Below are 25,901 nucleotides of genomic sequence, written 5' to 3'. Positions count from 1 at the left end.
TCCGTACCGCCCTACGTTACATCCATAGCTGCTGTCCTAGTGTTAACTACTTGTGCGTTAGAATATTCCACTAAGCCAGGTCTAGATAGTGCCAGTTGGCCGGCCCAGTGGTCCCTATGTCACTTGAGTTGTTCCAGGACTTCGAAGACACTATCAGAGATAGCAAAAGTTGTTGTAGTCAATATTACAGACTCAAGCATCTGAGGCATCTATCACTGACGTCTGTGAAAATACCCTGAGCCCACCTTCCGCACACAGGACGACACATCTATTCATATCTTCGCCTTGGCTTGTCCAAGCTCCTTCGCGCACCGTATTGCTAGTTCTCGACGAAGTATTTTCCCTGACTGTGTCATGAAGACAGGATTAGCAAGTGAAGAACGGCCTCGGGTGTGCAATTTAACATGTCGTTACGACAAATGTCCGATTCGAGTGAAAAACCAAAAGGGGGCCATCGCTTCACTCACTGGGTTTCGAGGGATCTGGTCGACAAAGACCACCCCTGCCGTGATCCTCTTGATCTTTGCGACATTCTTCGCCATGAAGTCAACCACGTCATTTTCGGTCAACTTGGAACCGGGGCTTTGCACGATATACGCTCGAGGCTGCTCATCTTCGCCGCTGAGAAAGGTCAGACTCACTGTACAATGAAAGCAACAAGTCACAAACTCACATCTTTGCACCAATAACGGCCGCGTCGGCGATGCCGCTATGCGTCATCAAAACGGCTTCCAGCTCGGCCGGTGCCACCTGGTTTCCTTTTACCTTGATCAACTCCTGCATAGAGACCCCAGAAGGTCAGCAATCTAGTGGGGACCTGAAAAAGTTCCATTCATCCCCATATCGATGAGGGAGATCTAGGTGCGAAGCATACAAAACAGGCATACCTTTTTCCGATCCACAATGAAGAATTTGTTCTGATCGTCAACATATGCAATGTCCCCTGTCTTGACCCACCCGTCGGGGGAAATTGTTGCTTGTGTGGCTTGGGGGTTTCGCCAGTACCCTTTCATCACGTTGAGGCCACGGACCCAAAGCTCGCCTCGCTCGCCTCGCTCGGTGATTTCGACTTCGGTCTCCGTATCTACAAGCATGGCTTCGCAGTTCGCGACGACCTCTCCTACAGATGCGCCTGCCGAAGCTTCTCGGTCATCCCAGCAGAGACCTATGACGGGGAACCTGAAATGTTGGCTCTGTTAGCGGCACGCACATATATGTGTTCTTGGTCTTTCGCTGCCTTCAGAGAGAGCTTGGGCTCACTACTCACTCAGACATGCCCCAAGCTTGCTTCACGCTCACATGCGTGCCCTTGTTCTTCCACAGCGATTCGAACTCTTTGCTTACACTGGCAGACAGAGGTGCGGCTCCACACATGACCCGCCGAACGCTCGAAATGTCGAACCTGCCACTGCGCACCAGTGGGTCCTTGGCCATCCATCGGACAATGGGCGGGACAAGGATCATCTCGGTCACCTTGAATCGCTCGATATACTGGATCATCTTCTTCCCGTCGTATCTTCTCATCACGTAGACGGGCATGCGTCGGAGAGGTGCTATCAGTGAATTGACAATCAATCCCAGGCCGTGAAACATGGGTAGTGGACATATGGTTCTGGACTCGCCCGCTTGGTCCATTTGTCGAAACCGGGGGTCCAGGTTGTTCATGTACACGTGTTGGCAGTTGTTGGCGACGAGGTTGCGGTGCGTGGCTTCGACGCCTTTGGGAACTCCGGTGGTGCCTGAAGAATAGAAGAGGCATGCAGTGCGATTGGCCTGCTCTGCCGTTGAAAACTCTTCCCATCGAAATTGAGCTCCTGTGACCGGGTCCGCGATCAACTGACTCCAGTGCCGCTGCGACGTGTCTGCTCCCGCACTCGGGTCGATCAACGGTGTCTCGTCGAAGAGATATATCTGTTCCTGAGCAAGACCCGAAAGCGACGCTGCCCGTTTCGCACAATCGGCGAGATTTGTGGCTGTGAGCAGGAATTGTGCCCCCGAATCACGCAGTTGATGTGCGAGTTCTCTCGGCACATACATTGGGTTGGCCATGCTTATGATCCCCCCAGCCATAATGACGCCCATCAGCACAACAGGGGTGAAGATGCTGTTTCCTGAATGCAACAAGACCCGGTCTCCATCTTGTAGTCCTGCCTGGAGCAGTCCGGCAGCGAGCCTCTTGGACCATTCTCTGTAGTCGTGCAGTGTCAGTCTAAGCGTTTCGGGAGCTTCGCAGTCAACAAAGGCATGTCTGTCGGGCAGATCTCCATCTGGTGATCCGAAGAGATGGGTAGGAACCGAGACGAGGGGTACTGGAGTCGAATATCGTGATCGAATAGGCATGATGTTGAAATCCTGATGTGCAATTTGTGGTTGGGAATGGGCTCTCCTGTCATGCACAAGCAGAGATAAGAAAATACGTTATATATTGCAATGGTGGTGAGGACCCAGTCTGTATTGGATGTGCCATCCCCGGTCTACCTATAATGCCACCTGGACCATCGTAGCGACTCGGCCTATAAGCATCCGCAAGGAACGATGTGAACCCCAACCTGGCCTGGTATGCGAAGTTGGTAGGCCGGATATGGCAAGGTGCTGGGCGGAGAGCAGAGCGGCTCCGACTGTGCGGGCGAGTCCAGGTTAAGCAAACCCAAGGTTCCGCTCTTCCACGGTCTATCCGAAAGGCTTGCTGAGATCCGTCTTTTCATAACGTGCGTGGTTCTGTCACTGGAGAAGTCGGTTCTTGCAAGCGGACTACTTGACTTAAAATCTCGACATCTCATCATTGTGAAACCTTGCCGTAATTTTACAGAAACTTCAACATGGCTACTCCACGGGCACAAGTCTTAAGCAGCATCTGGAAGGACGGATCGTTTGGTAATGACCTTGTTCCTCCGTTTGATATATTGTTAAGTCCTTCCTTGCTAACAATCTACGGACCGAAATAGATGGGAAAGTCGTTTTCGCGACAGGTGGTGCTGGCAGTCTTGTCAGCGTGCAGGTGAGAGCACTGGTCCAGCTAGGTGCCAATGCTTGCATCATAGGACGAAATGTGGCCAAAACAGAGCGGGTGGCTGCTGAGCTGGCGACTACTCGACCGGGGGCTAAAGTCCTGGGATTTGGCGCCGTGGATGTGAGAAAGCCCCAGGATCTAGAGAAGGCTGTGGCAAGATGCGTACAAGCTCTCGGGAGTATTGATTTCGTGATGTATGTGCTGGTGAAGAGTGATGAGCAATTGGCCCATCTTGAGGGAATCCTGAACTGACCATATCCGTCCGCAGAGCTGGAGCAGCAGGAAACTTTCTGGCACCCATCGAGCAAATCTCTTATAACGCATTCAAATCGGTAACTGACATCGATCTCATTGGTTCATGGAACACCCTCAAGGCCACACTACCGGAGTTGACCAAATCCGCACAAAAATACAAGAGTGATGGAAAACAGAGTGAGTCAATCCAATGTTCTCGAGGTACACAAGTCTTGGGCACTGAAGCGTTTTGCTGCATACAGGTACGGCTTCCGGTACAGGTGGACGCATCATATTCATCAGCGCCACGCTTGGATATACGGGGAACCAGTTGATGACCCACGCGGTGGTTGCCAAAGCCGGAGTAGACGCCTTGTCCGTTCAAGCTGCCATTGAATATGGGCCTCGTGGGATCACATCAAACGTGCTTGCGCCAGGCGCTATTCTCGGTACTGAGGGGATAGCCAGGTTGATCAGTGACAGCACCCAGGGCAACAATGGCAGAGATGTCCCAAGCGGTCGACTTGGGCATGTCAAGGACATTGCAGATGCCACCATTTACCTATTTTCTGATGCTGGGAACTATGTCAACGGGGAGACATTGGTTGGTGAGTCGAGACCTGCTTTCCCGTTGGGTATTAGAGATTTTATCTGGCTAACCATGATTCTCCCGACAAGTTGATGGAGGTGCATGGCACACGGCAGCGGCAAATACTGCAGAAGATTTTGCGTACCCAGACTTTCTTCTTTCAGGTGAAAAGGTACAGACATGGGTTTCAAGGCGTAAAGGGAAACTGTAAAGGGGGATAGATAAGACCAAGACGTAGTTTTTCAGTCCGACTGTAATAGAAAGGCTCCTACACGCTTGAGACCCCCACTCCAGAAAGTTCAGTAACAGTTTCTTCATGTCTCAAAATCTGTCGACCAGCAATCGGATAAGATGTCACCGTAGGATGTTATTAGTTTCTGGGAGGCACACTGAACAGACCAAGATCCGCCAACTGTTACATCTAGAAGCAGCAGCCCCTTCATTAGGTAGTCAATACAGTCTCCCCATCTGTCTTCCTCGGTGAGGTTAAGGCTAAAACCTTCCGGTCGCCACGATTTGTGGGCCGAAGTTTCGTGAAGATTAATCAGTTGCTCAATCGCTTGCTGAAGAGATATCACCATCAATTCAGTGGTGATGTGATAGCCAGTAAGGGGAATGTCTGCACTGAGGCCATGGTATAAGTTGAACATCTCTAACGACGGCTGAGCTTGGACTTGTCGCATGAGTTGGCTCAAATCTGACGCTGCATCCTGTTGGTAGGAGTACAGTTTGGAGGACCATTCAATTTCAATTGAAGTGACGTCTGCGCCGCCCTCGGACGTTGTTGCTGGAATTTTCGCCAGTCTTGAGAGCCCAAGGCTCCGTAAGGCACTCAAAGTGACTATTTAGCACCAAGGCTGGTCAGCATCTACCCATCTCGAGATACACTGCGGAGACTTACGAAGCTGGACCTTGGATTCTGCCTGGAGTGCATTGAAGTTTTCCACAGATATACCAATTAGAGGATTCATGATCTTTTCCATATTCTCCATGGCTTCGAGTCCTTGCAAGAGCATCTGTGATCGTTCTTCAGGGTGTCCACAGACTGTCTGCCCGACATCGACGAGTGCCGTCTTCACGCGAAGGAATTGTCTCAATGTGGACAGAAGTTCGTAGAGATGTTGACGGTTGAATTTACGAACCACGTCTGCTGCTGTTGAACAACCGGCCTCACCCAATGCGGTAGACGGCATTTCTGTTGTATGGTCAGCCGAAGCAGTCCTGGCAGTATCAAGAGGTGCACACTCACGTGAGATGAAGTCATCGGGTAATTTGCAGCGACGGTCGCCCACAAGCGAACTCACGGTATCCCGAAGGTATCCAAAATGTTCCATGAATTTAAGGCTTTTCTCCAAAGCTGAGCTGTACAGCGAAGACGGCCCTAAAGCTTTGATATGTCGTCTGACGAGAGGGCCGAGGGCCCGAAGGATATCAAAGGCATCGTCGAGAAATGATGATATCTGGAAATACCAGTCGTGCGACTCTTCTGGAGCCGTCGCCGCTTCAAAAATGAGTATTGCATAAAAGACTCGAAAACTCCGAACATTCCGTGCACTATTCAAAGAGTCTCTGGCATGGACCCACGTTTCGTGATAGAGACTAGAGATTGAGGATGTGGTTGAAATCCTGGCATCCGCCAAATGTGTATGGGATGACGTCGTTCCTGTAAGGGTGCCATCCCGGGCTGGAAGCCATTGCATGGAGTAGGCTTTGAGGACTTCCTTCAACGCTGAGTCTGAAGCCTTTCTCGCAAAACGACCAAGGTGATTTCCATATAGTCCACCGAAATGATCCAAGAAACGTACCGCACCAAGGAGAGTCATTCCATCCTCAAAAGTCTTCATATGTGGAACAGTACTTGACTGTTGCAACAAGTGGCCGGCAGAGGGCGGCTTCGGTAGGGACTGGGGATCGATCAACCCTTCGACGAAGTTGCTCAGTGGTGGCGCATCTGGAGCGGTAATCAACCAAGAGTCATTTTCACAGGCCACGTGCTTCTGTTTTCCCGGGACAATGCTTGGTAGCCATCTCAAAGCATTGCCTGAGACGATGACATTGTAAATTTGTGCTAGATTTTCCTCAATGATCTTGCCCGTCAAAGAAGAATTGAGTAGATGTAGTGGCTTGTTGAACGCATCGCATAGAGGGGTGTTGATATCGTTCTGAATGCGACCACCCGTGAAGGGATGTTGGTCTAAGTTGTTCTGCCCTTCAAGCTGGGAGGCCTGATTCGGCTTGGGAGTCTGCGGAAGGCCAATGTCAAGCGGCCCCGGAGTCAGGCAGAATTCACTCAAGAAGAAGTCCAATCCATTCGGGGGTGAGACCTCTGGCCATGTTCCTGGAAGGTCATTTCCCAATTCCATCATGGTCGTTGGAACAACAGTGTCACCGTCGAGGCTCGCGCCCAAGAACCAGTCTGTATCAGCAGCGCCGGGCTTTTGTGTCTTCGACCGTCTTGATGATCTGTTCGATTGCGCTTGGGCAAATTTGAAAGTGCAGTCGTGGCCCAGGCGGGCACAGTTAGCGCAAATTGCTGGTGCATTCTCACTTGCTGGAGAAGTAACCAGACAGCGACGCTTAGAGCTTCGACACTGATCGCAAGATCTGTTCTGACGACGTGGCCGGTCAGCAACAAATTTGACGCCTGCGAGGTCTGTCATTGCGCTTTGTATGTCCAGAAACCAACTTGGCATCTAGGCAAGTGAACTGCATGTAAGAATTGAAAAAGAAGGTCATAAGATTCCGCGAAGCGATGGTGGAGGTTGTTACGTGCGAAGGACTTCGGTTATATTCTGTTCGGCATTCGGATATCAAGTACTAAAACTCCACAAGGTGAGCCGGCAGGAAGAAGTTTTGAGATAAAATAGAGGAAAATGGGGGACGGTAACCACAATGGCGATGATGGCGTGAGATCAACGTGGTGTGAATTAAATATGTAAGTCTTCAGGCCTCCAAGAAGACGACAAGGATCCCAGCTAAGGTCTTATAGCTCTCGGACTAACAATATGCTCGCTTAACCAGGGCAAGGCTTACGAGGGCTGCCCCACTACTTTGTACCCGCTCTTGTGGAGTACATATTCTACCACTGCCGTTCACGGGGTACGTAACACTACAGACATGGAGAACTTTCCGAGGACATATATATTTCATTTGTATCTCGACTTTCCCCAAGACTCGATATTTGCTACCAAATACCTCCCCAACCAGCTACGAGCATCAGGGAGGAACAGCCACCTCGCAAATTATCTCTTACTTCGTGTAATTAACAAGCTGTCTGTTGCCGTTCTAATAGATGGACTACCCTCTCTCCGCTTTCTAGAGCCTAGGTCCGACTTTCATGTTTATGAGCACAGATTTGGTCTCCATAAAACTCTTCAAACCTGCTAGGCCTGCTTCTCGACTACCATTACCGCTCTCTTTCCAGCCGCCGAACGGAACAGTATGCCCGGGAAGATAATTGGAGTTAACGGCGATGTTCCCAGCTTCTATCAAGGAGGTCACTCTCAAAGCACGTGCGATGTCACTCGTGTACACGCACGCCGACAGACCGTAAGAGGTGTCATTAGCCAGCTGAATGGCTTCATCTTCAGTGTCGAATATCCGGATCGATAGTGCAGGACCAAAAATTTCTTCGGTCCAGGTGACCGAATCCGGAGATCCGTCGACCATAATGGTAGGCTGAATATAGTTCCCACCCCTTTCGTGTTTGCATCCGCCGGTCATAAATCGCACACCATCTTTTCGAGCCTGTTCGAAGTACCCGAGCACTCTCTCTGTTTGCGCCCTATCAGCCAAGGGACCCAGGTATGACTCTGGGGACTCAGGGTCGCCCATCGCACCAGCTAACTCTTCAAAGCGAGCTTTGAGCTGATCCATAAATGATTCGGCAATTTTCCGATGGACCAACAGTCGAGAAGCCGCAACGCATACCTGCCCGGAGTTGAGCAAAAAACTTGCCGAAGAATGATGAACAGCATTCTCCATGTCAGCGTCGTCTAGTCAAAAATGATGGTTAGAAGGGATTCAGGTCAAGGCAAAGACGAAGCGGTTTCGTTTGGTAGACCTACCGAAGATGATGGAAGGAGATTTTCCACCCAACTCCAACGTCACACTTTTCAGATTGCTGGCCGTCGCAGCTTGTTGCACCTTTCGCCCAGCTGCAGAAGAGCCTGTGAAGCTTATTTTGCGGATGTTCATATGCGAAGCAAGGAGAGCTCCCGTCTCGCCGCCACCGGTGATGATATTAATGGTTCCTGGTGGAAATCCCGCAGATTTAATGAGATCTCCCAAAGCCAAAGATGCTAACGGCGATTTCTCTGATGGTTTGAAGATGAAGGTATTTCCCGCGGCTAGAGCAGGAGCCACCTTATGTGCGAAGAAGATCATTGTCGCATTCCAGGCTGCAATACCGGCGCAAACACCCATCGGTTGATACTGCACCAGACTATATTCACCGTTGCCATCTTCCGGAAGCATTTGGCCATAGATCTTGTCGCAATACCCGGCGTAATAGCGAAAGACAGGAGGCCCTAACTTGGCAAGCTCCATGGCCACGCCAATCGGTTGACCCATCGCAAGCATTTCCAGTCGAGCAAGGAGAGGGATATTTTCCTCAAGAATATCAGCAAACTTGAGGAGGACTTTAGCTCGCTCAACACCAGGAAGACGACCCCAAGTGGTCTTGAAGGCCGTTTGTGCTACCACCACCGCATTGTCGACGTCTTCCTTGCCTGCAATGGGAATTTGTTCAGACAGGATGCTGTCGTCTCGAGGGTTTCGAAGTGTCAGAAAGTGACCTGACTTTGGGGGGATGTACTACTTGATAGTCAGTGACACTCCGGAAAGTGTAATGTATGATGCATTCTAGCTCCTTCAAGATGTGAGACTCACTTCATTATTGATGAACAGTTGGTTCTTCAGCTTCGGGGAATCCATTGCGCGACCTGTCTACACCTTGACTGGCTGGTCTAAAATGCTTACTATGGCCAGATAACTTACCAAAGACTATATTATCATGCTTTTAATAGGACAGTATCTCTTTTCCTCCGCACGGGGTACCTGGTATCTGCTTCTGGGGAAGCGTTTTCTCCATCCCTTCGGCTCCGCAGGAGCCGCATTTCAGGCGGGAGGATTGTGGGGGATTTGACAACAGAAAGATTTTGACGACTACAATTCAGCTATTTTCAGTATCAAGCGTATTCGTTTAGCAACGGAGCCGTGAGATTTCAGCATATGCGCTGTGTAAGAGTTGCATTGCTAGAGCCGCAATGGTGAAATCAGTGAGATTTCAGGCCAGTCACCTAGAGAAGGCCTCGCTACTGCCAATGGGACTGCTTTTCGTCTCCCTGTCCTCCCTCATCTCTGACCCCGGGCTAGCGCCTCATGGAGTGTATGTCTGGGGTATAAAAGTATGTGAGTTCGAGAAGGAGGATGCGGCTCTCTCTCAAACCTAAGACGTCTGTCTGCAATTGTTACATTGAGACAACACGGCCACCATGGCGGGGAGCGTTTGCACTGCTGACGAGTTTGTCCGCCATACCTATGACTACCTTATCTGTGGAGGCGGGACTGCTGGCTTGGTTCTCGCTGCCCGATTGAGCGAGCAGTCCGACATTACAGTGGGAGTCATCGAAGCTGGAAAGAACACTCTCGATGACCCCAATGTCCTAACTCCATTGTTGTTTCCTACCCTCATATCGAACCCAGATTATGACTGGATGTACACGACAAGCCCTCAGGTAACGGCAGTCACAGCATAGGAAACATATATTGTCTTACTGACGACCACAACAGCATGGCTGTCACCACCAAGTCCATTCGATGCCACGAGGAAAAGGGCTCGGAGGCTCGAGCTCAATCAACTTCATGGTCTACGTACGAGGTTAGCATCATAAATATCACCCACACACGTCGGAGTGGCTCGCATGAGTATTGACGCTTTCTAGGTCATAAGTCTGATTACGATGACTGGGCAGCTTTCGATGCTCCTGAATGGGCTTTCTCGAAACTCTTACCCTGCTTCAAAAAGTCAGAACAGCTAGAGGCTCCTGCGAATGAGGAGGACGCAAGATCGGTCTCTTCACAATATCATGGTACCACCGGGCCCATCCACACGAGCTTCAATGACTGGGGACTTCGAATCGACAACGAGATTCTAGAAGCGTTTAAAAGCACCAGCGGAAGAAGCACCAGGCCCTTGGATCCATGGTCTGGTGATCATGTGGGATTTTTCACTTCTCTAAGTGTGATAGATCGCAAACAGAACAAGGGGACCAGAAGCTACGCTGGAAGTGCATACCTGGCACCCTCAATGGAGCGAGCCAACCTGAAGGTCCTGTGTGAGACCACCGTGTCAAAGATAATTCTGGACAATAACGTGGCTGTAGGTGTGAAAGTGCTCCACAAGGGACAAGAACATTCAGTTCGCACTCGAAGAGAGGTTATCGCCTCTTGTGGAGTTATTGGATCCCCTCAGCTGCTAGAACTATCTGGCATCGGAGATCCCGCTATTCTTCGAGCAGCAGGAGTTGAATGTCTTGTACCAAATCCTGCAGTCGGTACCAATTTCCAAGACCATATTATCAGTGCAGTTGGCCTAGAACTAAAGAAAGGCGATTTCTCCCTGGACTCACTTCCTACTTCGCCAGACTTTGAGGCGTTCCAAAAACAATACATGACTACTCGGGAAGGCCCACTAGCATATGCGCCGGGAACAATGGGATTCTTGCCCTTGCAAGCTCTGGTCGAAGATGCTGAACTCGAAGAGATGATAAGGCAAATCGAACGAACCAAAACCAATACCGAATTTCACAAGAAACAGTTGACCCAAGTCATCGAGCAGCTCAAGAGTCCAACCTCTGCAAATGTGCAGTACCTTGTTATTCCTACACAGATGAAATTTGAGGAGGGAACTAGTGACCAGTCCAAGCTCTATGGCAAATTCCATGCTGAAGACAATGATCGTGTCGCCCTTGCTGTCTGCCTTCAATATCCAGCGTCCCGTGGCACTGTGCACATTACGACCTCGGACCCTCAAAGATACCCTCAAATTGACCCTGGATGTGAGTATTGGTCTACATACCTGGTAAAACACGCCGTACCTTGATAGCTAACCTACATTCTTCTCTAGATCTAAGCCACCCAGCAGACGTTAAAGCTCTCGCGGCTTCGGTCAAGTTCGCGGGCAAGGCAATCGATTCACTGGTTGACAACGGGAAAATTGCTCGGCGCGTCTCGCCCGACGTGAACAACGGCCTCGAAGACGAATCACTCCAAAGATTTGTAAGAGAGAATTGTATCGGTGAATACCATGGTATGGGTACTTGCGCGATCTCGGAGGTGGTTGACGGTCATCTGCGGGTCAAGGGCGTCAAAGGCCTGCGAGTTGTTGACGCCAGTGTCTTTCCCAACAATATCAGCGCCAATCTTTTGGCCAGTGTATATGCTGTTGCAGAACGGGCTGCTGAGCTTATCAAGGAAGATGGGTACCAGGGAGCATTTGCAAAGCTTGGTCCTGATGTACATGCTCACTTGTGAATGTGTGACTGGTTTGGGGAGATCAAAACTTCAGACCTATGTGCCAAGTGACAGACTGCTAATACTTGGGCTAATTCTACATTCTCGAGTAGAAGGTTATTTTCTATCGGTCTCGTCTGTGCGTATTTCCACTAAAACTTCGACTGCACTTTATCCAATGTCCCTTCGAGAGCCCATTCACTGCGTCGTTTGGACCGGGCGCTATCTGCTTGTGCCCTGGTAAAACCCTTCGCCTGTACTGCGGGATTATAACCCAGACCCGTGATCTTCGCGACCTCTTCATCGTCCACGGGGCGATTCTTCTGGCCGTCCACGCGCTTGTAGATAGTCACGACGCCTGCGCTGCCCAACCCGGCGTTGTGGGCGAGTGCAACGTCGATACCTGGGACCAGTCTATTCGTGGCCCAGCCACGGAGTTGCCACACCAGCTCGGCACATTGGGCGATTCCCGTCGCGCCGAGGGGGTGGCCCTTGGACAAGAGTCCGCCTGACGGATTGACGACGTACCTACCCCCAAAGGTGATGTCCTTGTTGCGGACGAGCTCGTGGGCCTTGCCAGGCTCCGATAGACCCAGAGCGTCCAATGCCATCATCTCGGCCGAGGAGAAGCAGTCGTGAAGTTCCACTACTTTGATGTCCGCGATCGAGGCGTTTGCCTGTTTCAAGGCTTCCTTGACGGCGGTCCTGGCGAGGCCAGCGCCGACCAACGAGGCAGCCGATCCGTCGAATGCGGACGGAGAATCGGTGACGAAAGACTGACCAGCGATGAGGATGGCTTGACTCCGGAGGTGAGGTCGTGCGTTCAGAAAGTCTTCGGAAACGATAATCGCCGCCGCACCCCCGTCACTCGTCGGACAGCACTGGGACATGGTTAAGGGCTCCTGGATCATGGGGCCCGACATGATCTGTTCTAGAGAAAACTCCTTTTGAAACTGAGCATAGGGGTTCTTCTTGGAGTGAGCGTGGTTGATCCGTGCTATCTCTGCAAAGTCCTGTGCGGTTGCACCATGTCTGAAAGCGAGACCGGAAAAGTCATGAGTTTTCAAATTTTCTCCCGAGACAAGAGAGGGTAAAGGTCATACGTACTTATTCATATACTCTTTCGCGGTGTTGGCAAATAGTTGCACAGCCCCGGAGGCTTCTCCCTTGCCCCAGCTCTTATAATTCATATCCATGAACCGTCCGACAGGGTCTGCTCTGTCGGTGAAATTCCGTTCAAGACTGCCAGGTTTCATCTTCTCGAAGCCGACGACCATGATGCAGTCGGCGCCGCCGCGCGAGATGGCGTCCCGAGCCATGGCGATGCCCGTGGACGCACTGGCGCAGTTGTTGTTGACGTTGATGATCGGGATCTCGGTCATACCGAACTGATAAAACACCCTCTGGCCGCTGACGCTGTCGCCATAGCAGTAGCTGGCGATGCCCATTTCGACATCGTCGTAGGTGATGTGGGCGTCGAGGAGAGCCTTGATACCCGCTTCGAAGCCCAGTTCAGTGTACTCGACTTGTCCGCGTGGTTTGAGGAACTTGGTCAAGCCGACGCCCAGAACGTAGGAGGGAGCCCGAATTTGTTGCTTCATCTTCTTACTCGATTCAATGGTCCAACGTGGAACTGAATGGCTTTGATAAAACAATTCTAACCTCCCACGAAAAGGTATAGTAGTCAAAATCGACAATGTCTCGTAACGGGCTCGCTAGACTCCTGCTCGGGGATTTCCAATAACCGAGCTTTCGATGAGCTATATAGCACTGTCGTCCAGGCACAACATCCTTGGGCCAGCGCAAGGCACGAGAGTCAAGGAGTGACGAGTTCGACCTCGACCAATCAGATGTCAAAACCTCGTCTCCGGCTCTCTCTCTCAAGGTGGGTCTCGATGTCGGCTCCGCATCAGACACGGTCAAGTCTCGCACCCGATGCGGTAGGGATGGCAAGAAATTCATGGTTACGCCCGGAAACGAAAAATGATGCGATGGTCCTCGGCAGAGTAGATTATTCCTTGGTACGTTCCGAGGCGATAAAATGCTCCTCAAAGGACTGGTCGAGGCAAAATGATGCCGATACAAGGAATTGAGGACACAAACTACAGCAAACATGCGTTCATCATCTTTCAACGGGAAGACTGTGGTGATTATCAACGCCCAAAACACATTGGGAGCCGAGCTTGCCAGCTCGGCAGTCTCTCAGGGTGCCAACGTGGTTGCTGAGTCTGGCAGTGGAGATACTCTCATCGAAGCAGCCGTCGCCAAATTTGGTACAGTCAATGTCCTGGTCAACATTGTGAACAGCAAGCCAGACCATTGCTTGTCCAACAGCACACCGTCAAATTGGCAGAGTCTGGTTGAAGGCGCTTTGATATCAGCATACAAGGTATGTCAATATAAAAGGTCTGAATCAAGGTCCAGGTCACTGAATTCTGTTGGACGAGAGTAGTCTTCTCAAGCAGCCTGGCCCCATTTCCGCAAGCAATCTTCTGGTAAGATTGTGCATGTTCTTCAGCCAAGCGGGACGTCAAACGCACATTCCAATAGTAAGTGTACCTACTACATCGACAGGCGTACTGTCAAACTGACATAAGCCACAGCGCTCAAATTTGGCTTGCTCGGATTGACCAAGACATCAGCACTGGAAGGCAAGAAGAACAACATCTCGGCATATCTGGTGACGGAAGCGAGTGAGTCGTTCCATTATTCTCGCTCACATTGAGGTGCATGTATATACTGAAAGTCCTGTGCCTTAGCAACCAATCTTTTGTATGTCAACGAGGACAGCCAGCCCCAAGCTGAGCAGCCGTCACCTCGTGCTTTTGTCAACACCATATCCGCTCTCAGTCTCACCAGGGACAGCATAGAGTCAGGTACATTATTCGAAGTTTCTGGCAATAAAACCACCTCGGCTCGATGGGTGAGATCGGGTGGCGCGTTACTGAAACCGGATGCAACATTCACTCCATCTTCGGTATGGCAAAGATGGAACGATATCTTGGATATGTCCAAGCCCTCTTACCCGTCAGGACCTTTTGATGCTGATGCTGAACTTGCGTATCTACCCAAGTTGGGACCCAATAAGGCCTGGAATTCTTTAAGCCTCGAGGGTCAAGTGGCCATTGTTACTGGAGCTGGATCTGGGTAAGTTTATTCGAGACAAGTTGAGAACCTCCAGCTAACACAGCTCCATAGACTTGGGCGCGCCCACGCTCTATCCTTGGCCAAATCTGGCGCTGCGGTTGTAGCCAACGACCTCAAAGGAGCAGAGGCAGTGGTAGACGAAATTCGCGCTCGTGGTGGCAAGGCGGCTGCCCATATCGGTTCCGCTACTGATGGAAAGGGCATTGTGGCTAAAGCCATAGAGTCATTTGGCCGCATCGATATGCTCGTGAACAATGCCGGTTTCCTCCGCGATCGCACCATAGCAAAGATGGAAGAAGCATCGTGGAATGCAGTTCTTGATGTACATCTGTTTGCTATGTATGAGCTTTCAAGGGCAGCATGGCCACATTTTGTTCGTCAAAAAGGTGGTCGCATAATTAACACAGCAAGTACCAGTGGTATTTATGGCTTCTTTGGACAATGCAACTACTCAACAGCAGTAAGTGCGTCCACAGTAGCAACATTGCTGAAGTTTGAAGTCCAAAACTCACCGTGGAAATAGAAATTGGGGATTGTCGGTCTGGCTGACGCCCTTGCCCGCGAAGGTGCAAAGCACAACATTGTCGTGAATACAATTGCTCCCATTGCTGCAACAGCTGCTCTTGCTGCAAACATCAAGACCATGCCTGGTGGACAACAGAACAATCCGCTCAAACCGGAGTATGTCTCTCCTCTGGTCACACTGCTCAGTTCTCCTCAAGCACAGTTTCTGGCGTCTGGTGGCCTGTTCGAAGTCGCTGGCGGCTGGCATGCCCGTACTGTCCTGCAGCGAAGTGAGGGAGCTCAAGCTGGCGGCTCACTAGAAGAGCTCTTGGCCAGCTGGCCGCGGGTTGCGTCCTTCAAGGCTGAATTGCCGCAGCAAATCCCAATAACTCCAAAGGACCTCTCGCAGAATACAGATAGGAGCTGGAAGGGTAACCAGTGGGAGAGACCAACGTACCAATATGAAGACAAGGAGATTATCCTTTACAGTGAGTACTTAGGCCTCATTTGGATGACATGTATGCTGAGCGTGTCCTAGATCTGTCAGTTGGCGCCAAAAGAAATGACCTCGATCTGGTCTATGAGAAGTCTCCAGCCTTTCAGCCCGTGCCGACGTTCGCTCTTATCCCTGCAATTGAGGAGTTCTTGATCTACCACAATCAGGTCCTCGTACCCAATTTCTCCGATCGACGTGTCCTGCACGGCGAGCACTATCTGGAGATATTGAACCATCCCATTCCCACGAAGGGTATGATGAAGACGACCGGCGAGACCCTAGATGTGATTGACAAAGGAAAAGCTGCCATCACGATCACAGGCCTGACAACCCGTGACACGGTCAACAACGAAGTCGTCTTCTACAATGAAGCCACGTTTTTCCTCCGCGGGAGTGGCGGATTTGGAGGGCCTCGAACCCGTCAGAGTCCTCTCCGGGGTCCACCGCTTTCCAAGCCGCCCCAGAGAGAGGCCGATGTTACAGTCGAGCATAGAACCTCCACGGAACAAGCGGTACTCTACCGTTTGACTGGCGACCGAGCAGCAATGCATGTAGACCCGAACGAGAGCTGCGGCGCGGGCTTTTCTGACCCCATATTGCACGGAGCTTGCTTCTTGGGCATCACGGGCTATCACATCTTTAGAACATATGGACGCTACGGAAGCATCCGCAACAGGTTCTCGGGCGTGGTAATTCCTGGTCAGACTTTGAAGGTGGAAATGTGGCGCGGTTCAGGGAAAGATGCTGGCCTGGTGTACTTCCAGACGACCGTGATGGAGACGGGAAAGCGATGTATCGATGGAGGAGTGGCAGTGCTTGCTGAACAGCCTGGGCAGAAGTTGTAGTGTCTGTGATTAGAATATGTTTGATGGTGCTTGAGCAAACATTTCAGGAGGAAAGAGATTCAGAGGAAAACAGAATGGGGGAGGACATGTAGACGAATTGGTTGTTGTGTGAATATACAGAGCGAATGTATTGACTCTCGACATTTTCTTTCACCTACAAGGCCTTACCCATCATTCCAGTTAGTTGTTCTTTAGGATCGATTCTCTTCGAACAACAAAAGCACCGACTTTGGGATGTCACCTATCGTAAACCCACGTAGATTTTGATTCACCACCATCAATTCCCTGACAGTTGGGCATCTCACATTCACTTCAGGACGTACGCGTCAGAGGCTATGATGTGTCAGCAACCTTGGATGCCCTGTCTTGATTTCTCTTCAGCCTTTTCGTGATGGCGGGTACGTGAAGCCGACGTCGGCTCCCCCAAGGAAATGTCGGGTTTGCTCCGTGCAAACGACCAAGTCCAGCGGGTTCAGCCGAGACCTTCACCACCTCCACGCCTTTCTTCATTGTCGAGTCGTCGTTGTTATGCGCCCTATGCTTTGCCTAGGAAAACAATACTAGGCCCCTTAATTACCAAGAATCTAAAGCAAACTGAACCGTGGCGTGAGGGACAGCAAAGCACATTCCACGTTTTGTTTCCCAACCAAAGAATCAAGGAGCCCAAGTGAAGAAGCCTTTCCCGCGAGAATGGGAGGTCAGAACAAGCACGTCGTATTCGACATTGTCGGTAAGAATGATATTCTCTCTGAGTGATCAACCTCCTTGAGAAGAGATTAGGCTTCTCATGCGTTTTTACAGGAACATGCATCTCGTATGAGAATTTCTTCGAGGCTCTCGAGGCACGACTCGGGCCCAAGCTCAACCCTCTGGGCATCGGCACCAGAATTTTTGGTTATGCCTGGATGGAAGCCGCAGAGCGAGAGTACACCTATCTCAGTCTGTCCAACGGCTACCGCAAAGTGTTTGATGTGATGCGTTCAATCTTCTATCGGACGCTGTGGCAAGCCGGCATCGCGGAACCACGCAAATTGGTCAGTGACGAGGACATGGAGTTTGTCCTCGACTCGTACCGCGGTCTCAAACCACGAGAAGGTCTCGCCGAATGCTACTCGAAACTACGAGAGGCTGGCTTCACCGTCTGGGCATTCACGGCCGGTGACACGGAACGTGTATCGAATTACCTGAAGAAAGGCGGTGTTGAGATGCCCTCGGAGAACTTTGTATCCTGTGACGACATTGGCATTGGTAAACCCGCCCCAGAGTCCTACGAGCATATCCTGGGCAAGTTCGACAAGAATGGTTTGGAGGCGTGGTTTGCTGCTGCTCACATGTGGGATGCCAGTGCCGCCCGACGGTCAGGGTAAGTTTTGCGGGCCCTTATGGACAAGAGCCTTGCAGTGGAATGTGTGCTGACTGTTTATGCGTGTTCAACAGATTTAAAGGAGCTTGGTGTTCAGCCTGGGAGAAGGAGCCCTGTTCGGATATCTTTGGAGAGATGGATGTTGTAGCACCTAGTCTTCCAGCGATGGCTGATGGGATCATCGCCGCATCGACTAAACAATGATAACGATAATATCTTTGCATGATTCCAGCGATACTATTTACTATCGTGCAAAGTGTCTCACTGATCTGACTATCTCGGACGGTATTGTACTCCAGAAGATCACGAAGATGTGGAGGGAATTCCACCAGTAGCCCGGACCTTAAGCTCTAGACGTAGCCTAAACAGTCTCCTTGGGCATTGTATGGTGTATTGCGTCCCCGTCCGCTCCTACGGTACCTTCAGTGCAGGCATGCGAACTCCGAAGTAGGGGTCCAGATCGGCCAATATCTCATCACGACACATTTCAGTGAGAGCAGAATGTCGCATGATCCATTGCCCTTTGAAGCAGCAGACACGTGGGCAGAGTGAACTGAGTGATGGTTCCTTCGGAGAAAGACGAAAAAATGGGCCATTTGATCGCCCTAAACCGACATTTCTTAGCCAAACGCCTTTGTCAAGACATGATTCAACGACTTACCGTAAGTCGGTCAACTGGCAGTATTTACTGAACTCTGATCATCTACGACTGCTGGCTTGCGGAGATATTAATTAGTGCCTGGCATATCAAACGTCGAAATACACTTGAGAGTATAAGCAGGCTCAACGCCAGACGTACAGACACCAAACACGATGTCCCCACCACAGAGACCAGGCCCTGTGCCTACGTCAACATCGTCGTTTTGGAGATCAGAGCCGCACGAGTTGGACACACATCGAAGCACGCCCGACCTCCCATCGGAATGCGATGTGTTGATTATTGGCGCTGGTTTCGCCGGAGCGGCACTTGCACATTACATCTACGAAGACAACCCCTCGCCACCGTCCGTGGTGATACTGGAAGCACGTCAGGCATGTTCGGGAGCGACAGCACGCAATGGCAAGTTTTTGGATTTGATTTGTTCTCCCCTTACAAGCCACCCCTGCCCGTTACTTTCATCTATCCATTCGTTTGTGTGAACAGAGCGCCGATGAATTTTACTCAACGACTAACGAATCCGTGTCGAGCACAGGCGGCCATCTCAAGCCGGACGTCTACTTCAATATGCCCAAGTACATCAAGAAATACGGTGTGCGGTCGGCGGTCGAAGTGGCTCAGTTTGAGGCTTCGCAGGTCCACGCCGTCAAGGCCTTGGTGGAAAAGGAGAAGATCGATTGTGACTTTGTTCTGACTCGAGCTTGTGACGCTACGCTACATAAGGGATTGGCCGACGAGACGGAAAAGGCGTTTGAAGAAATGCTCAAGGCTGGAGTGACGGACTTCAAGGATGTTTATCACGCACGAAAGGGAGATGCTGAGCGGGTTCGTCTTGCCTCTTCCCCCTTCCCAGCCTTGGTTGAATGGCGTCCGCGCGGCCCTGTGAATCAGAGGGTTATGGCCGTTACTGACCCAATGATATTTTACAGGTCTCGGGTGTCAAAGGTGCCTTGTCGGCATTTACATTCACAGCAGGCCACGTCTGGCCATACAAGATGGTAATGCATCTCTTGAAGGGGGCAGTGTCGAAGGGTGCAAATCTCCAAACCATGACGCCCGTCACATATCTCTCCGACAAACCCCTCCCTGATGGCCGGTGGCTTGTGAAGACCGAACGAGGCGAGATCAAAGCCAAGAAGGTCCTTCTCGCCACGAACGCATACACGGCCGATATCTCACCACAATTCAAAGACCACATCGTCCCCGTGCGCGGAATCTGCAGTCGCATAGTAACCCCGAAGGGTCAGGTGGCGCCGCGCATGATGCAAACCTACAGTGTCCGTCACGGTCCCGCCATGTACGATTACCTTATCCCCCGACTCGATGGGAGCATCATCGTCGGAGGTGCGAAGCCAAATTTCTGGTCCGACACCTCACACTGGTATGATGTCAAGGACGACAGCAAACTCATAGAGCCTGCGAAACCGTACTTTGACGGGTTGATGCAGAGAACCTTTGCAGGTTGGGAGAACAGTGGAGCGTATACGGACAAGGTGTGGACTGGAAGTATGTGATTTAACCCCCACATTCCCCTTTGCATTTCTTTCCTTCCTCTTTGGTTCAGGAATACGCATACAAGAAAAAAAAGATTAACAATACTTCTCATTCAGTCATGGGCTATAGCTCGGATTTCATGCCGTACATAGGTGAAATGCCAGGGAAACCAGGCCAGATGGTTCTGGCGGGCTTCTCGGGACACGGCATGCCTTTGATCTTGCTGTCGGCCAAAGCTGTCGCAGACATGCTCCGGACTGGTAAGAAGTTTGAAGAAACTGGCGTGCCGTCGGTCTTCAAGGTCACCAAGGAACGGTTGGAGAGCACCAAGAATGAGATCCTGAGTGATAGTGGCAAGGGCAAGGTTCAGGCGAAGTTATGATTCGGAAATGGAATGAGAGATAAAACGTTAGATCAAGATTACATAGTATTCGGATCAAAGTTGAATTGGACGTAATAGTTGCGATGTCTTTAATGTCCATGGTTGTTCTACCATCTGCTGCTAGCCGCTGACTAAGAACGAAATTGAAGCCCAATCAAATAAAGCGGCATCATGAGGTTCCCAAAGAGGCAAGGCCTGTCACTCTCCCAGCGAACACGGCAATAAGGCGCAGGTCGCGGTCATAACAATGCGCTTTTCTTTCCCTGCAACAATTGCCTAGCCATCATCGTTAGGTCTACAACCACGTCCTTCCTTTCCTTTCCTTTGTTCATTGCCCTGAGCGCTCCCGTAATCCGCTCAGCATGTTCTCCCCGGACGCCTCGCGCGTGCAATCCCTCCGGCCCAAAAGAACGCGACCGTCATCTGGACCAGAAGACTCAATTAAACTTCCCCAAGCGAAGAGAAAACGATCGGCTCTGCGACGAGATACATTCGAACCACTGGCTGAAGCTAGTCTAAATGAAATTGCCGGACGTGAGGCAGGCGACGAGAAACCCAATGGACACACTCCAGCCCCTGCGCACCAGAAGGAATTGACCCTACGCGGTGCAAAGAAGCCAGAAAAGCGTTCAGATCGATCAGCGGGAGCAGTAAATCCCACGTTAACGCTGTCCAGCAATGACTTCTACACTGTATCCCAACTCCCTTCGCTCCCGGAGCAGATCAGAAACAGGCCTACGATCCCCTTTTCCTGCGTCATTTCCCAAGAGTATGGATACGCCCTTGCTCTCACCCACAGCGACGCCATAATCTGGCCATACAATTCAAGCGCATCTACCCCGTCATCTCGAGATGTCATCACTTTCAAACTGCCTTTCCCTCCCGCCTCGGTCGACGATCCTTTACCGCTCGCAGCCTTTACTGCCAGATCTGCAAACGGAGAGCCAGGAATTGTCGCAGTCTCCGCCAAACTGGGAAAAGTAGTATATTGGGAGACAATTTCTAATGCCTCGACGTTCATCCCAGGCCAAAATGCGAACGTACAGGGTTCAATACCTGGGATGCTGAGCGGCGAGGCCGTGGAAGAGCTTGTCAATGCTGAGCCATCCGGCTTTGTCCTATCTTTGCGACACGGTCGTGTGGTACATTTGACAATACGAGACCAAATGGGCCGCCCCGGCATCGGCGTACAATTCTTGCGAAAATACAACAATGGTTCCGGAGGGATATTTGGCAGCATTCGGAATGCCTTTGGCGTCGATCGGAGAAAGGGCACACCCATCATTAAGGCAGGAGGCTCGAGGAAAGGTCAACGTGATGTGGTTGTGGCTACCGAGGATGCGGAAATCGAATTCTGGAATACCAATCTGAGTGTCGGAAACTCTCTCGAAACATCATTCAGCTTCAAAGAGGAAATTGGAAGCGCACTGAAAGTAATTCTCGGGGATACGCCGTCTCTACAATTCAAGGTGCTTGACGTTGAACTGTCCACAGGACTCACTACGGCTTTGACTCGCAGAGGCAGTCACGGTGCTCCTATGATGGTCTTGATTTCAGTCTCGCAAGACGCGAGAACGACTTATTACCTGGTTGAAATGGTGGTAGACGAGGGAGCTAAAGTGAGGGTTGTACACCCGATCACATGCTACTCTACCAAATCCTCAGACCCACAATCATGGCGACCGCGCCTATGTGTTGCAAGAACACAACCTGTGGCTTTCGTCCTCTTCGAAACGGCTATTGTTATCTTTTCTCTGGCTAAGATCCGAGAATCGCCGTCGTCACAGCTGATGGCGGAACGACAGTCGTTACCAGAACCATTTCAAGATTGTGTACGTTTCCAAGATGGAACCATTCACAAAATCCTTGGCTATGTGTTAGAAGCAAGCGAAAAGCAACCAGCGATTGTGTTTGGTGTTCAGGGTTTCGGCATTGCCAAGATGGTGTCACATCTTCGTGAAAGTGATGAAGTGCATGTGGAAGAAGCCGTCGACCGAATAAGTGCGAAGAGCAAGATCGAACAAGCAGTCTTCTTTGGAAGTATCAAACAGAATCCTTTGGATTTAAAAAACATCACCCAGACTTTCCCCGACAAGGAGGTTGCAGCAGCAGCATTGAGCATCAGCTCGGAAATTCTGTCATCGAGTTCGAAGCATGTCCCCAAAAGTGCACCTTCTATCGAAATGCATCTGCGAATGAGAGCCAAGGCACTTGCTGATCTGGCTCAACATTTGCTGGACCATTACCCCTCTGCTATTCCTCGGAATGTTCGTTTCCAACTCCTTCTAAACGCCGAGAAACTGGCTGCCGCCCAAGCTGTCTGGAAAGTACAAGAGGAAATTCAGCGAAAATACCCCCAGGAGGATCGAGAGATGCCCTATCTTGATTTCACCCTTCGCGCACTCCACGAGTCCAGACAAAAATACCCTGATCCGGAGAAAGGCGAGAAGGATCGAATACGACATTGGCTTGTCAACAGTGTCAATAACATCGGCCATCTTATGTCCGAGTTGACTAGTTGCATCCCAGAACTGGAGCCGATGCAAGTGACTGATCCCAGAATTGTTGCTGACTATCTCAAAGAAGCTGTCGACTTGTGGATTGCGTCATATACTGCAGCTTTCAAATTTCGGGAGGACAATGCCCCAGAGTACGGTCTAGGAGACGAGGTGTTCCAAGATGGAGTACTTGTGGCAGGATTCCCTGTGGACATTCCTCACCCGTGGACATCAGCTCCGGAGCCGTTTCGATTTGGCCAACAACTGATTTACGACATCTGCAAGTTCTTGACTGAGTGGTGGGATCATTCACTGGGCAAGAGCAAGAAGAAGAAAATGCCGACTGATCTGGATGGCAAACCGTATGAAGCACCCAGCAAAATGGCGCTTAAAGACCTTGCTGCTCGCTTACCGACCGAGGTGGAGCTCTTTTCTCGTATAGCGAAGGAAGAGTCCATACAAGCCGAACGCCACCTCAAAGAGCTGGAGAAGGACCCGGAAATCCTGAAAGATGAACTCAAAAACCTCAAAGATGAGAAGCGTGACCGGTTGAACAAGGCGCTCGTAAACATCTCTCATTTCAATATGCCAGGAGCGATTCAACTGGCTGAAAAACTTGAGAACTGCCCGATGCTTGTTGCACTGCATTACTCGTATTACGGCAGTTTGACAGAGGAAGCTGAAGCTAATCCCATGATCAAGGATGTCAACACAAGAGTTATCGCCGACATGCAGGCTCAAGCTGAGACGTACTTTGAGCGTTTTGGTAAAGCGTGGGCCTGGGCCAGCTTTAGTCAAATGATCGAAGATGATGAATGCGGCAATCTTTTGGTTAAGGGCCAAGAAGATGACAAAAAGCGGCAGTTTCTCTCTTGGTTCTTCAAAAAGGCAGAAAAGTTCGGACAAAGTGTGGGCAAGCTCAGCTGGATCCACGATGTCATCGGCAGCGATGGCTATGCGCGAGCTGAGAAAACGCTGCGGAATGTCGCTGCTGAAGAGACAGCTGATGTCTGGAACAAAAAGACCGAGTTGTCGCTAGCTAAATTAGCAGGACTGGCAGCCGACGAAGGTGCTGATCGACGTCCTCGTCAGACTGTGAGGTATGATCGCGATTTATCGGCCATTGACATTCAAGAACGAGCCTACCAGCATATCTTGGCTGCCGTTGGAGCCGCAGTGGATGAAAAAGCGACTTTGGATCTGGCAGTAGAGACTTTCGCTTCCAGGCTGGTCAAAGATACGCCGGCTCTCAAGAGACAACTGAAGCAGATCTTGAAGTCGCTGGTTCATCAAGTACCGTTGTCGATTGAGGAGCTGGTCGACCTTTTGACGTTGATGGATTCGGTGGAATGGGTTGGCATGGCGGAAGACAATCCCGAAATTGTTGGCCAAGAATGTGCCATCGCTCTCAGGATTGTCGACTTTTCAGACTTGCCGAGTCACAAGCAGGATGACCTTCGGGCTTTGATATGGAGAAGAGTCATGATCAGAGACAACTGGTTGATGATCAATGATACTAGCGGCAAGGATGATGAATGGGTACAGAACGAGATGCAACAGACTTGTTTGTTCCGCACGATCGAACGGGTTCTATTGCTAGAACAATTTGAAGGGGCTAGTATCCATATGTTTTCGCCCAAGGAGATTTTGGAGAGGGAGGTATTTCCTAGCAGTTTACAGGAACGATACCCTCAGAGTGAATTGGAGGGAGTTCGCAAGGATATGGACAAGGAGCAAACCAAGCTCAAAAAGTTTACAGAAAAGGGAAGATTGGAAGATCATTATGGTGGATTAGTCACTTCTGCCCGTCGAAGTGTGAGGGAGATTGTTGACCAAGAAGGTGAAATGATGGCTGAGGAAGTTGTCACTGAGAATGGGACTAAATAGTACAATGCCTGGTCCGTAGGTACTAATATCAACGTACGACAAATGTATATTGTGCTCTTTCTCTATCCGGCCCCTTTAAGTTCCAATACTATTCCAGAAGGTGCTGTGACAAACCCGAACCTGCCTCGTCATTGCGCATGTACTCGACAGTCTTCTGATTGTCTGCTAGGTCCATATCGTCGATGTTGTTCGTAATGGCATTGATCCAAGCGGCCAACCTTCGGCCCGCTTTACCTACCAAGTCGTCTATGATCGGCACGGCGCCTTCGTAGTAGGTTCCGCCTAGTTCTTGGTGGAGGACATCATGAGCCAAGACGTAAGAGCAAATATGAGAATTCGCCTCGGACGCCCATGACAAGCTGCATTCCGTGGCGTCGGAAAGACATTCATTGGAGACCGAAGAGGAGGAGGTGTGGGTATCGTCTTGGGCGTCTTGGGAGTAGAGACGTTGGGCCCAGCGGAAAGCTGCTAGGAGTTCGTCATCATGATCATACTTTGTGGGGGCGTACGATGGTGATGATGATGATGGTCTCGACGAAGATGAAGGTTCAGAGTGACGGTGAGATTGAGAGAGGGTATCCGGACCAGCGTACTTGTTTGGTATGAGCGTGTCCCATACGCTGTGGAGGTTGGTGGCGTGGTTGTCGAAAAGAACGGGGATGTCATTGCCGCCTCGAGACAAGTTCTCGGTGTGGAGGGGTTGATGAACATCACCAAAGAAATGCATCATGAAGCGCAGGGATTGACCGCGGTAGAATCGTGGCAGGGAGAGGTCCGCGACCCGCGCAGTGTGATTGGCGATGGCACTCACGACGCACCCGCCGTCGGCGGCCAAACAGTCGCGCGTGACGTTGATGCCACACTGACGAGGGGGGTCGTCTTGCGCGTCGATGTAGTGCCAGGCCGCAGTGTAGGCGAACGCCGGCATGTGGCGGACTTTGTCGGGGAAGAGAGCCGCTTCGGAAATGTCCTGACCGTTGAGGAGGTGGTTGGTGAATGTGGTGGATCGAGGGGTGAAGTAGAGAGATGCTAGGTAGGCGACGGTGCGGTGACCCAAGGAACCCCACGCTTGTGTTGTGTAGGGGAGGGAGAGGGATAGAAATAGAGTGGTGATTGTACTCGTATACAGATGCATTGTGTTTGAGCTCTGTATCGATATTGAGCACGCTGTTGTCGGATTGGGCGATGGGATGATACGTAGGTTGGTGTTCTTGCGAAGAGATAAACAATTATATCTCCATCTGCATTTGTTTCGGGGTATGTGTCTACATATGGTATA

General features: G+C 50.8%; 8 protein-coding genes across 8 annotated transcripts; 4 read left to right on the top strand and 4 right to left on the bottom strand.

Annotated features, from left to right (window-relative positions):
- Nucleotides 1-272: 272 nt before the first annotated feature.
- Nucleotides 273-2,340, bottom strand: PV06_02073 (uncharacterized protein; the record flags this gene model as incomplete). Its single annotated transcript, XM_016402720.1, has 5 exons — nucleotides 273-347; nucleotides 468-621; nucleotides 674-777; nucleotides 888-1,179; nucleotides 1,268-2,340. 5 exons carry the CDS (start codon nucleotides 2,338-2,340, stop codon nucleotides 273-275), a joined length of 1,698 nt encoding a protein of 565 aa, XP_016266617.1.
- Nucleotides 2,341-4,147: 1,807 nt separating this feature from the next.
- PV06_02072 (uncharacterized protein) lies at nucleotides 4,148-6,493 on the bottom strand (the record flags this gene model as incomplete). Its single annotated transcript, XM_016402719.1, has 3 exons — nucleotides 4,148-4,674; nucleotides 4,735-5,028; nucleotides 5,083-6,493. 3 exons carry the CDS (start codon nucleotides 6,491-6,493, stop codon nucleotides 4,148-4,150), a joined length of 2,232 nt encoding a protein of 743 aa, XP_016266616.1.
- Nucleotides 6,494-7,148: 655 nt separating this feature from the next.
- Nucleotides 7,149-8,768, bottom strand: PV06_02071 (uncharacterized protein; the record flags this gene model as incomplete). Its single annotated transcript, XM_016402718.1, has 3 exons — nucleotides 7,149-7,828; nucleotides 7,901-8,648; nucleotides 8,724-8,768. The coding sequence occupies 3 exons, from the start codon at nucleotides 8,766-8,768 to the stop codon at nucleotides 7,149-7,151; spliced, it is 1,473 nt and encodes a 490-aa protein (XP_016266615.1).
- A 560-nt stretch (nucleotides 8,769-9,328) lies between these two features.
- Nucleotides 9,329-11,369, top strand: PV06_02070 (uncharacterized protein; the record flags this gene model as incomplete). The annotated part of the gene is made up of 4 exons (XM_016402717.1): nucleotides 9,329-9,571; nucleotides 9,627-9,714; nucleotides 9,779-10,894; nucleotides 10,963-11,369. 4 exons carry the CDS (start codon nucleotides 9,329-9,331, stop codon nucleotides 11,367-11,369), a joined length of 1,854 nt encoding a protein of 617 aa, XP_016266614.1.
- A 131-nt stretch (nucleotides 11,370-11,500) lies between these two features.
- On the bottom strand, nucleotides 11,501-12,949 carry PV06_02069 (uncharacterized protein; the record flags this gene model as incomplete). Its single annotated transcript, XM_016402716.1, has 2 exons — nucleotides 11,501-12,380; nucleotides 12,456-12,949. The coding sequence occupies 2 exons, from the start codon at nucleotides 12,947-12,949 to the stop codon at nucleotides 11,501-11,503; spliced, it is 1,374 nt and encodes a 457-aa protein (XP_016266613.1).
- A 512-nt stretch (nucleotides 12,950-13,461) lies between these two features.
- On the top strand, nucleotides 13,462-16,340 carry PV06_02068 (uncharacterized protein; the record flags this gene model as incomplete). Its single annotated transcript, XM_016402715.1, has 7 exons — nucleotides 13,462-13,737; nucleotides 13,801-13,903; nucleotides 13,946-14,028; nucleotides 14,095-14,495; nucleotides 14,547-14,955; nucleotides 15,019-15,487; nucleotides 15,538-16,340. The coding sequence occupies 7 exons, from the start codon at nucleotides 13,462-13,464 to the stop codon at nucleotides 16,338-16,340; spliced, it is 2,544 nt and encodes an 847-aa protein (XP_016266612.1).
- Nucleotides 16,341-18,447: 2,107 nt separating this feature from the next.
- On the top strand, nucleotides 18,448-20,237 carry PV06_02067 (uncharacterized protein; the record flags this gene model as incomplete). The annotated part of the gene is made up of 4 exons (XM_016402714.1): nucleotides 18,448-18,730; nucleotides 18,897-19,186; nucleotides 19,291-19,867; nucleotides 19,972-20,237. Exons 1-4 carry the CDS (start codon nucleotides 18,517-18,519, stop codon nucleotides 20,235-20,237), a joined length of 1,347 nt encoding a protein of 448 aa, XP_016266611.1. The 5' UTR covers nucleotides 18,448-18,516.
- A 274-nt stretch (nucleotides 20,238-20,511) lies between these two features.
- On the top strand, nucleotides 20,512-24,677 carry PV06_02066 (uncharacterized protein). The gene has a single exon (XM_016402713.1). The coding sequence runs from the start codon at nucleotides 20,600-20,602 to the stop codon at nucleotides 24,620-24,622; it is 4,023 nt and encodes a 1,340-aa protein (XP_016266610.1). The 5' UTR covers nucleotides 20,512-20,599; the 3' UTR covers nucleotides 24,623-24,677.
- The last annotated feature ends 1,224 nt before the right edge of the window (nucleotides 24,678-25,901 follow it).

This window comes from Exophiala oligosperma (assembly GCF_000835515.1).
Source record: "Exophiala oligosperma strain CBS 72588 unplaced genomic scaffold supercont1.2, whole genome shotgun sequence".
Taxonomy (NCBI): Eukaryota; Fungi; Ascomycota; class Eurotiomycetes; order Chaetothyriales; family Herpotrichiellaceae; genus Exophiala; species Exophiala oligosperma.
Note: the sequence above shows the minus strand (reverse complement) of the source record. Positions and strands in the feature narration are given on the sequence as shown.

Bases quoted from the DNA above. Each gene is read 5' to 3' on its own strand.
- PV06_02066 (XM_016402713.1), top strand. From the start codon at position 20,600: ATGTTCTCCCCGGACGCCTCGCGCGTGCAATCCCTCCGGCCCAAAAGA.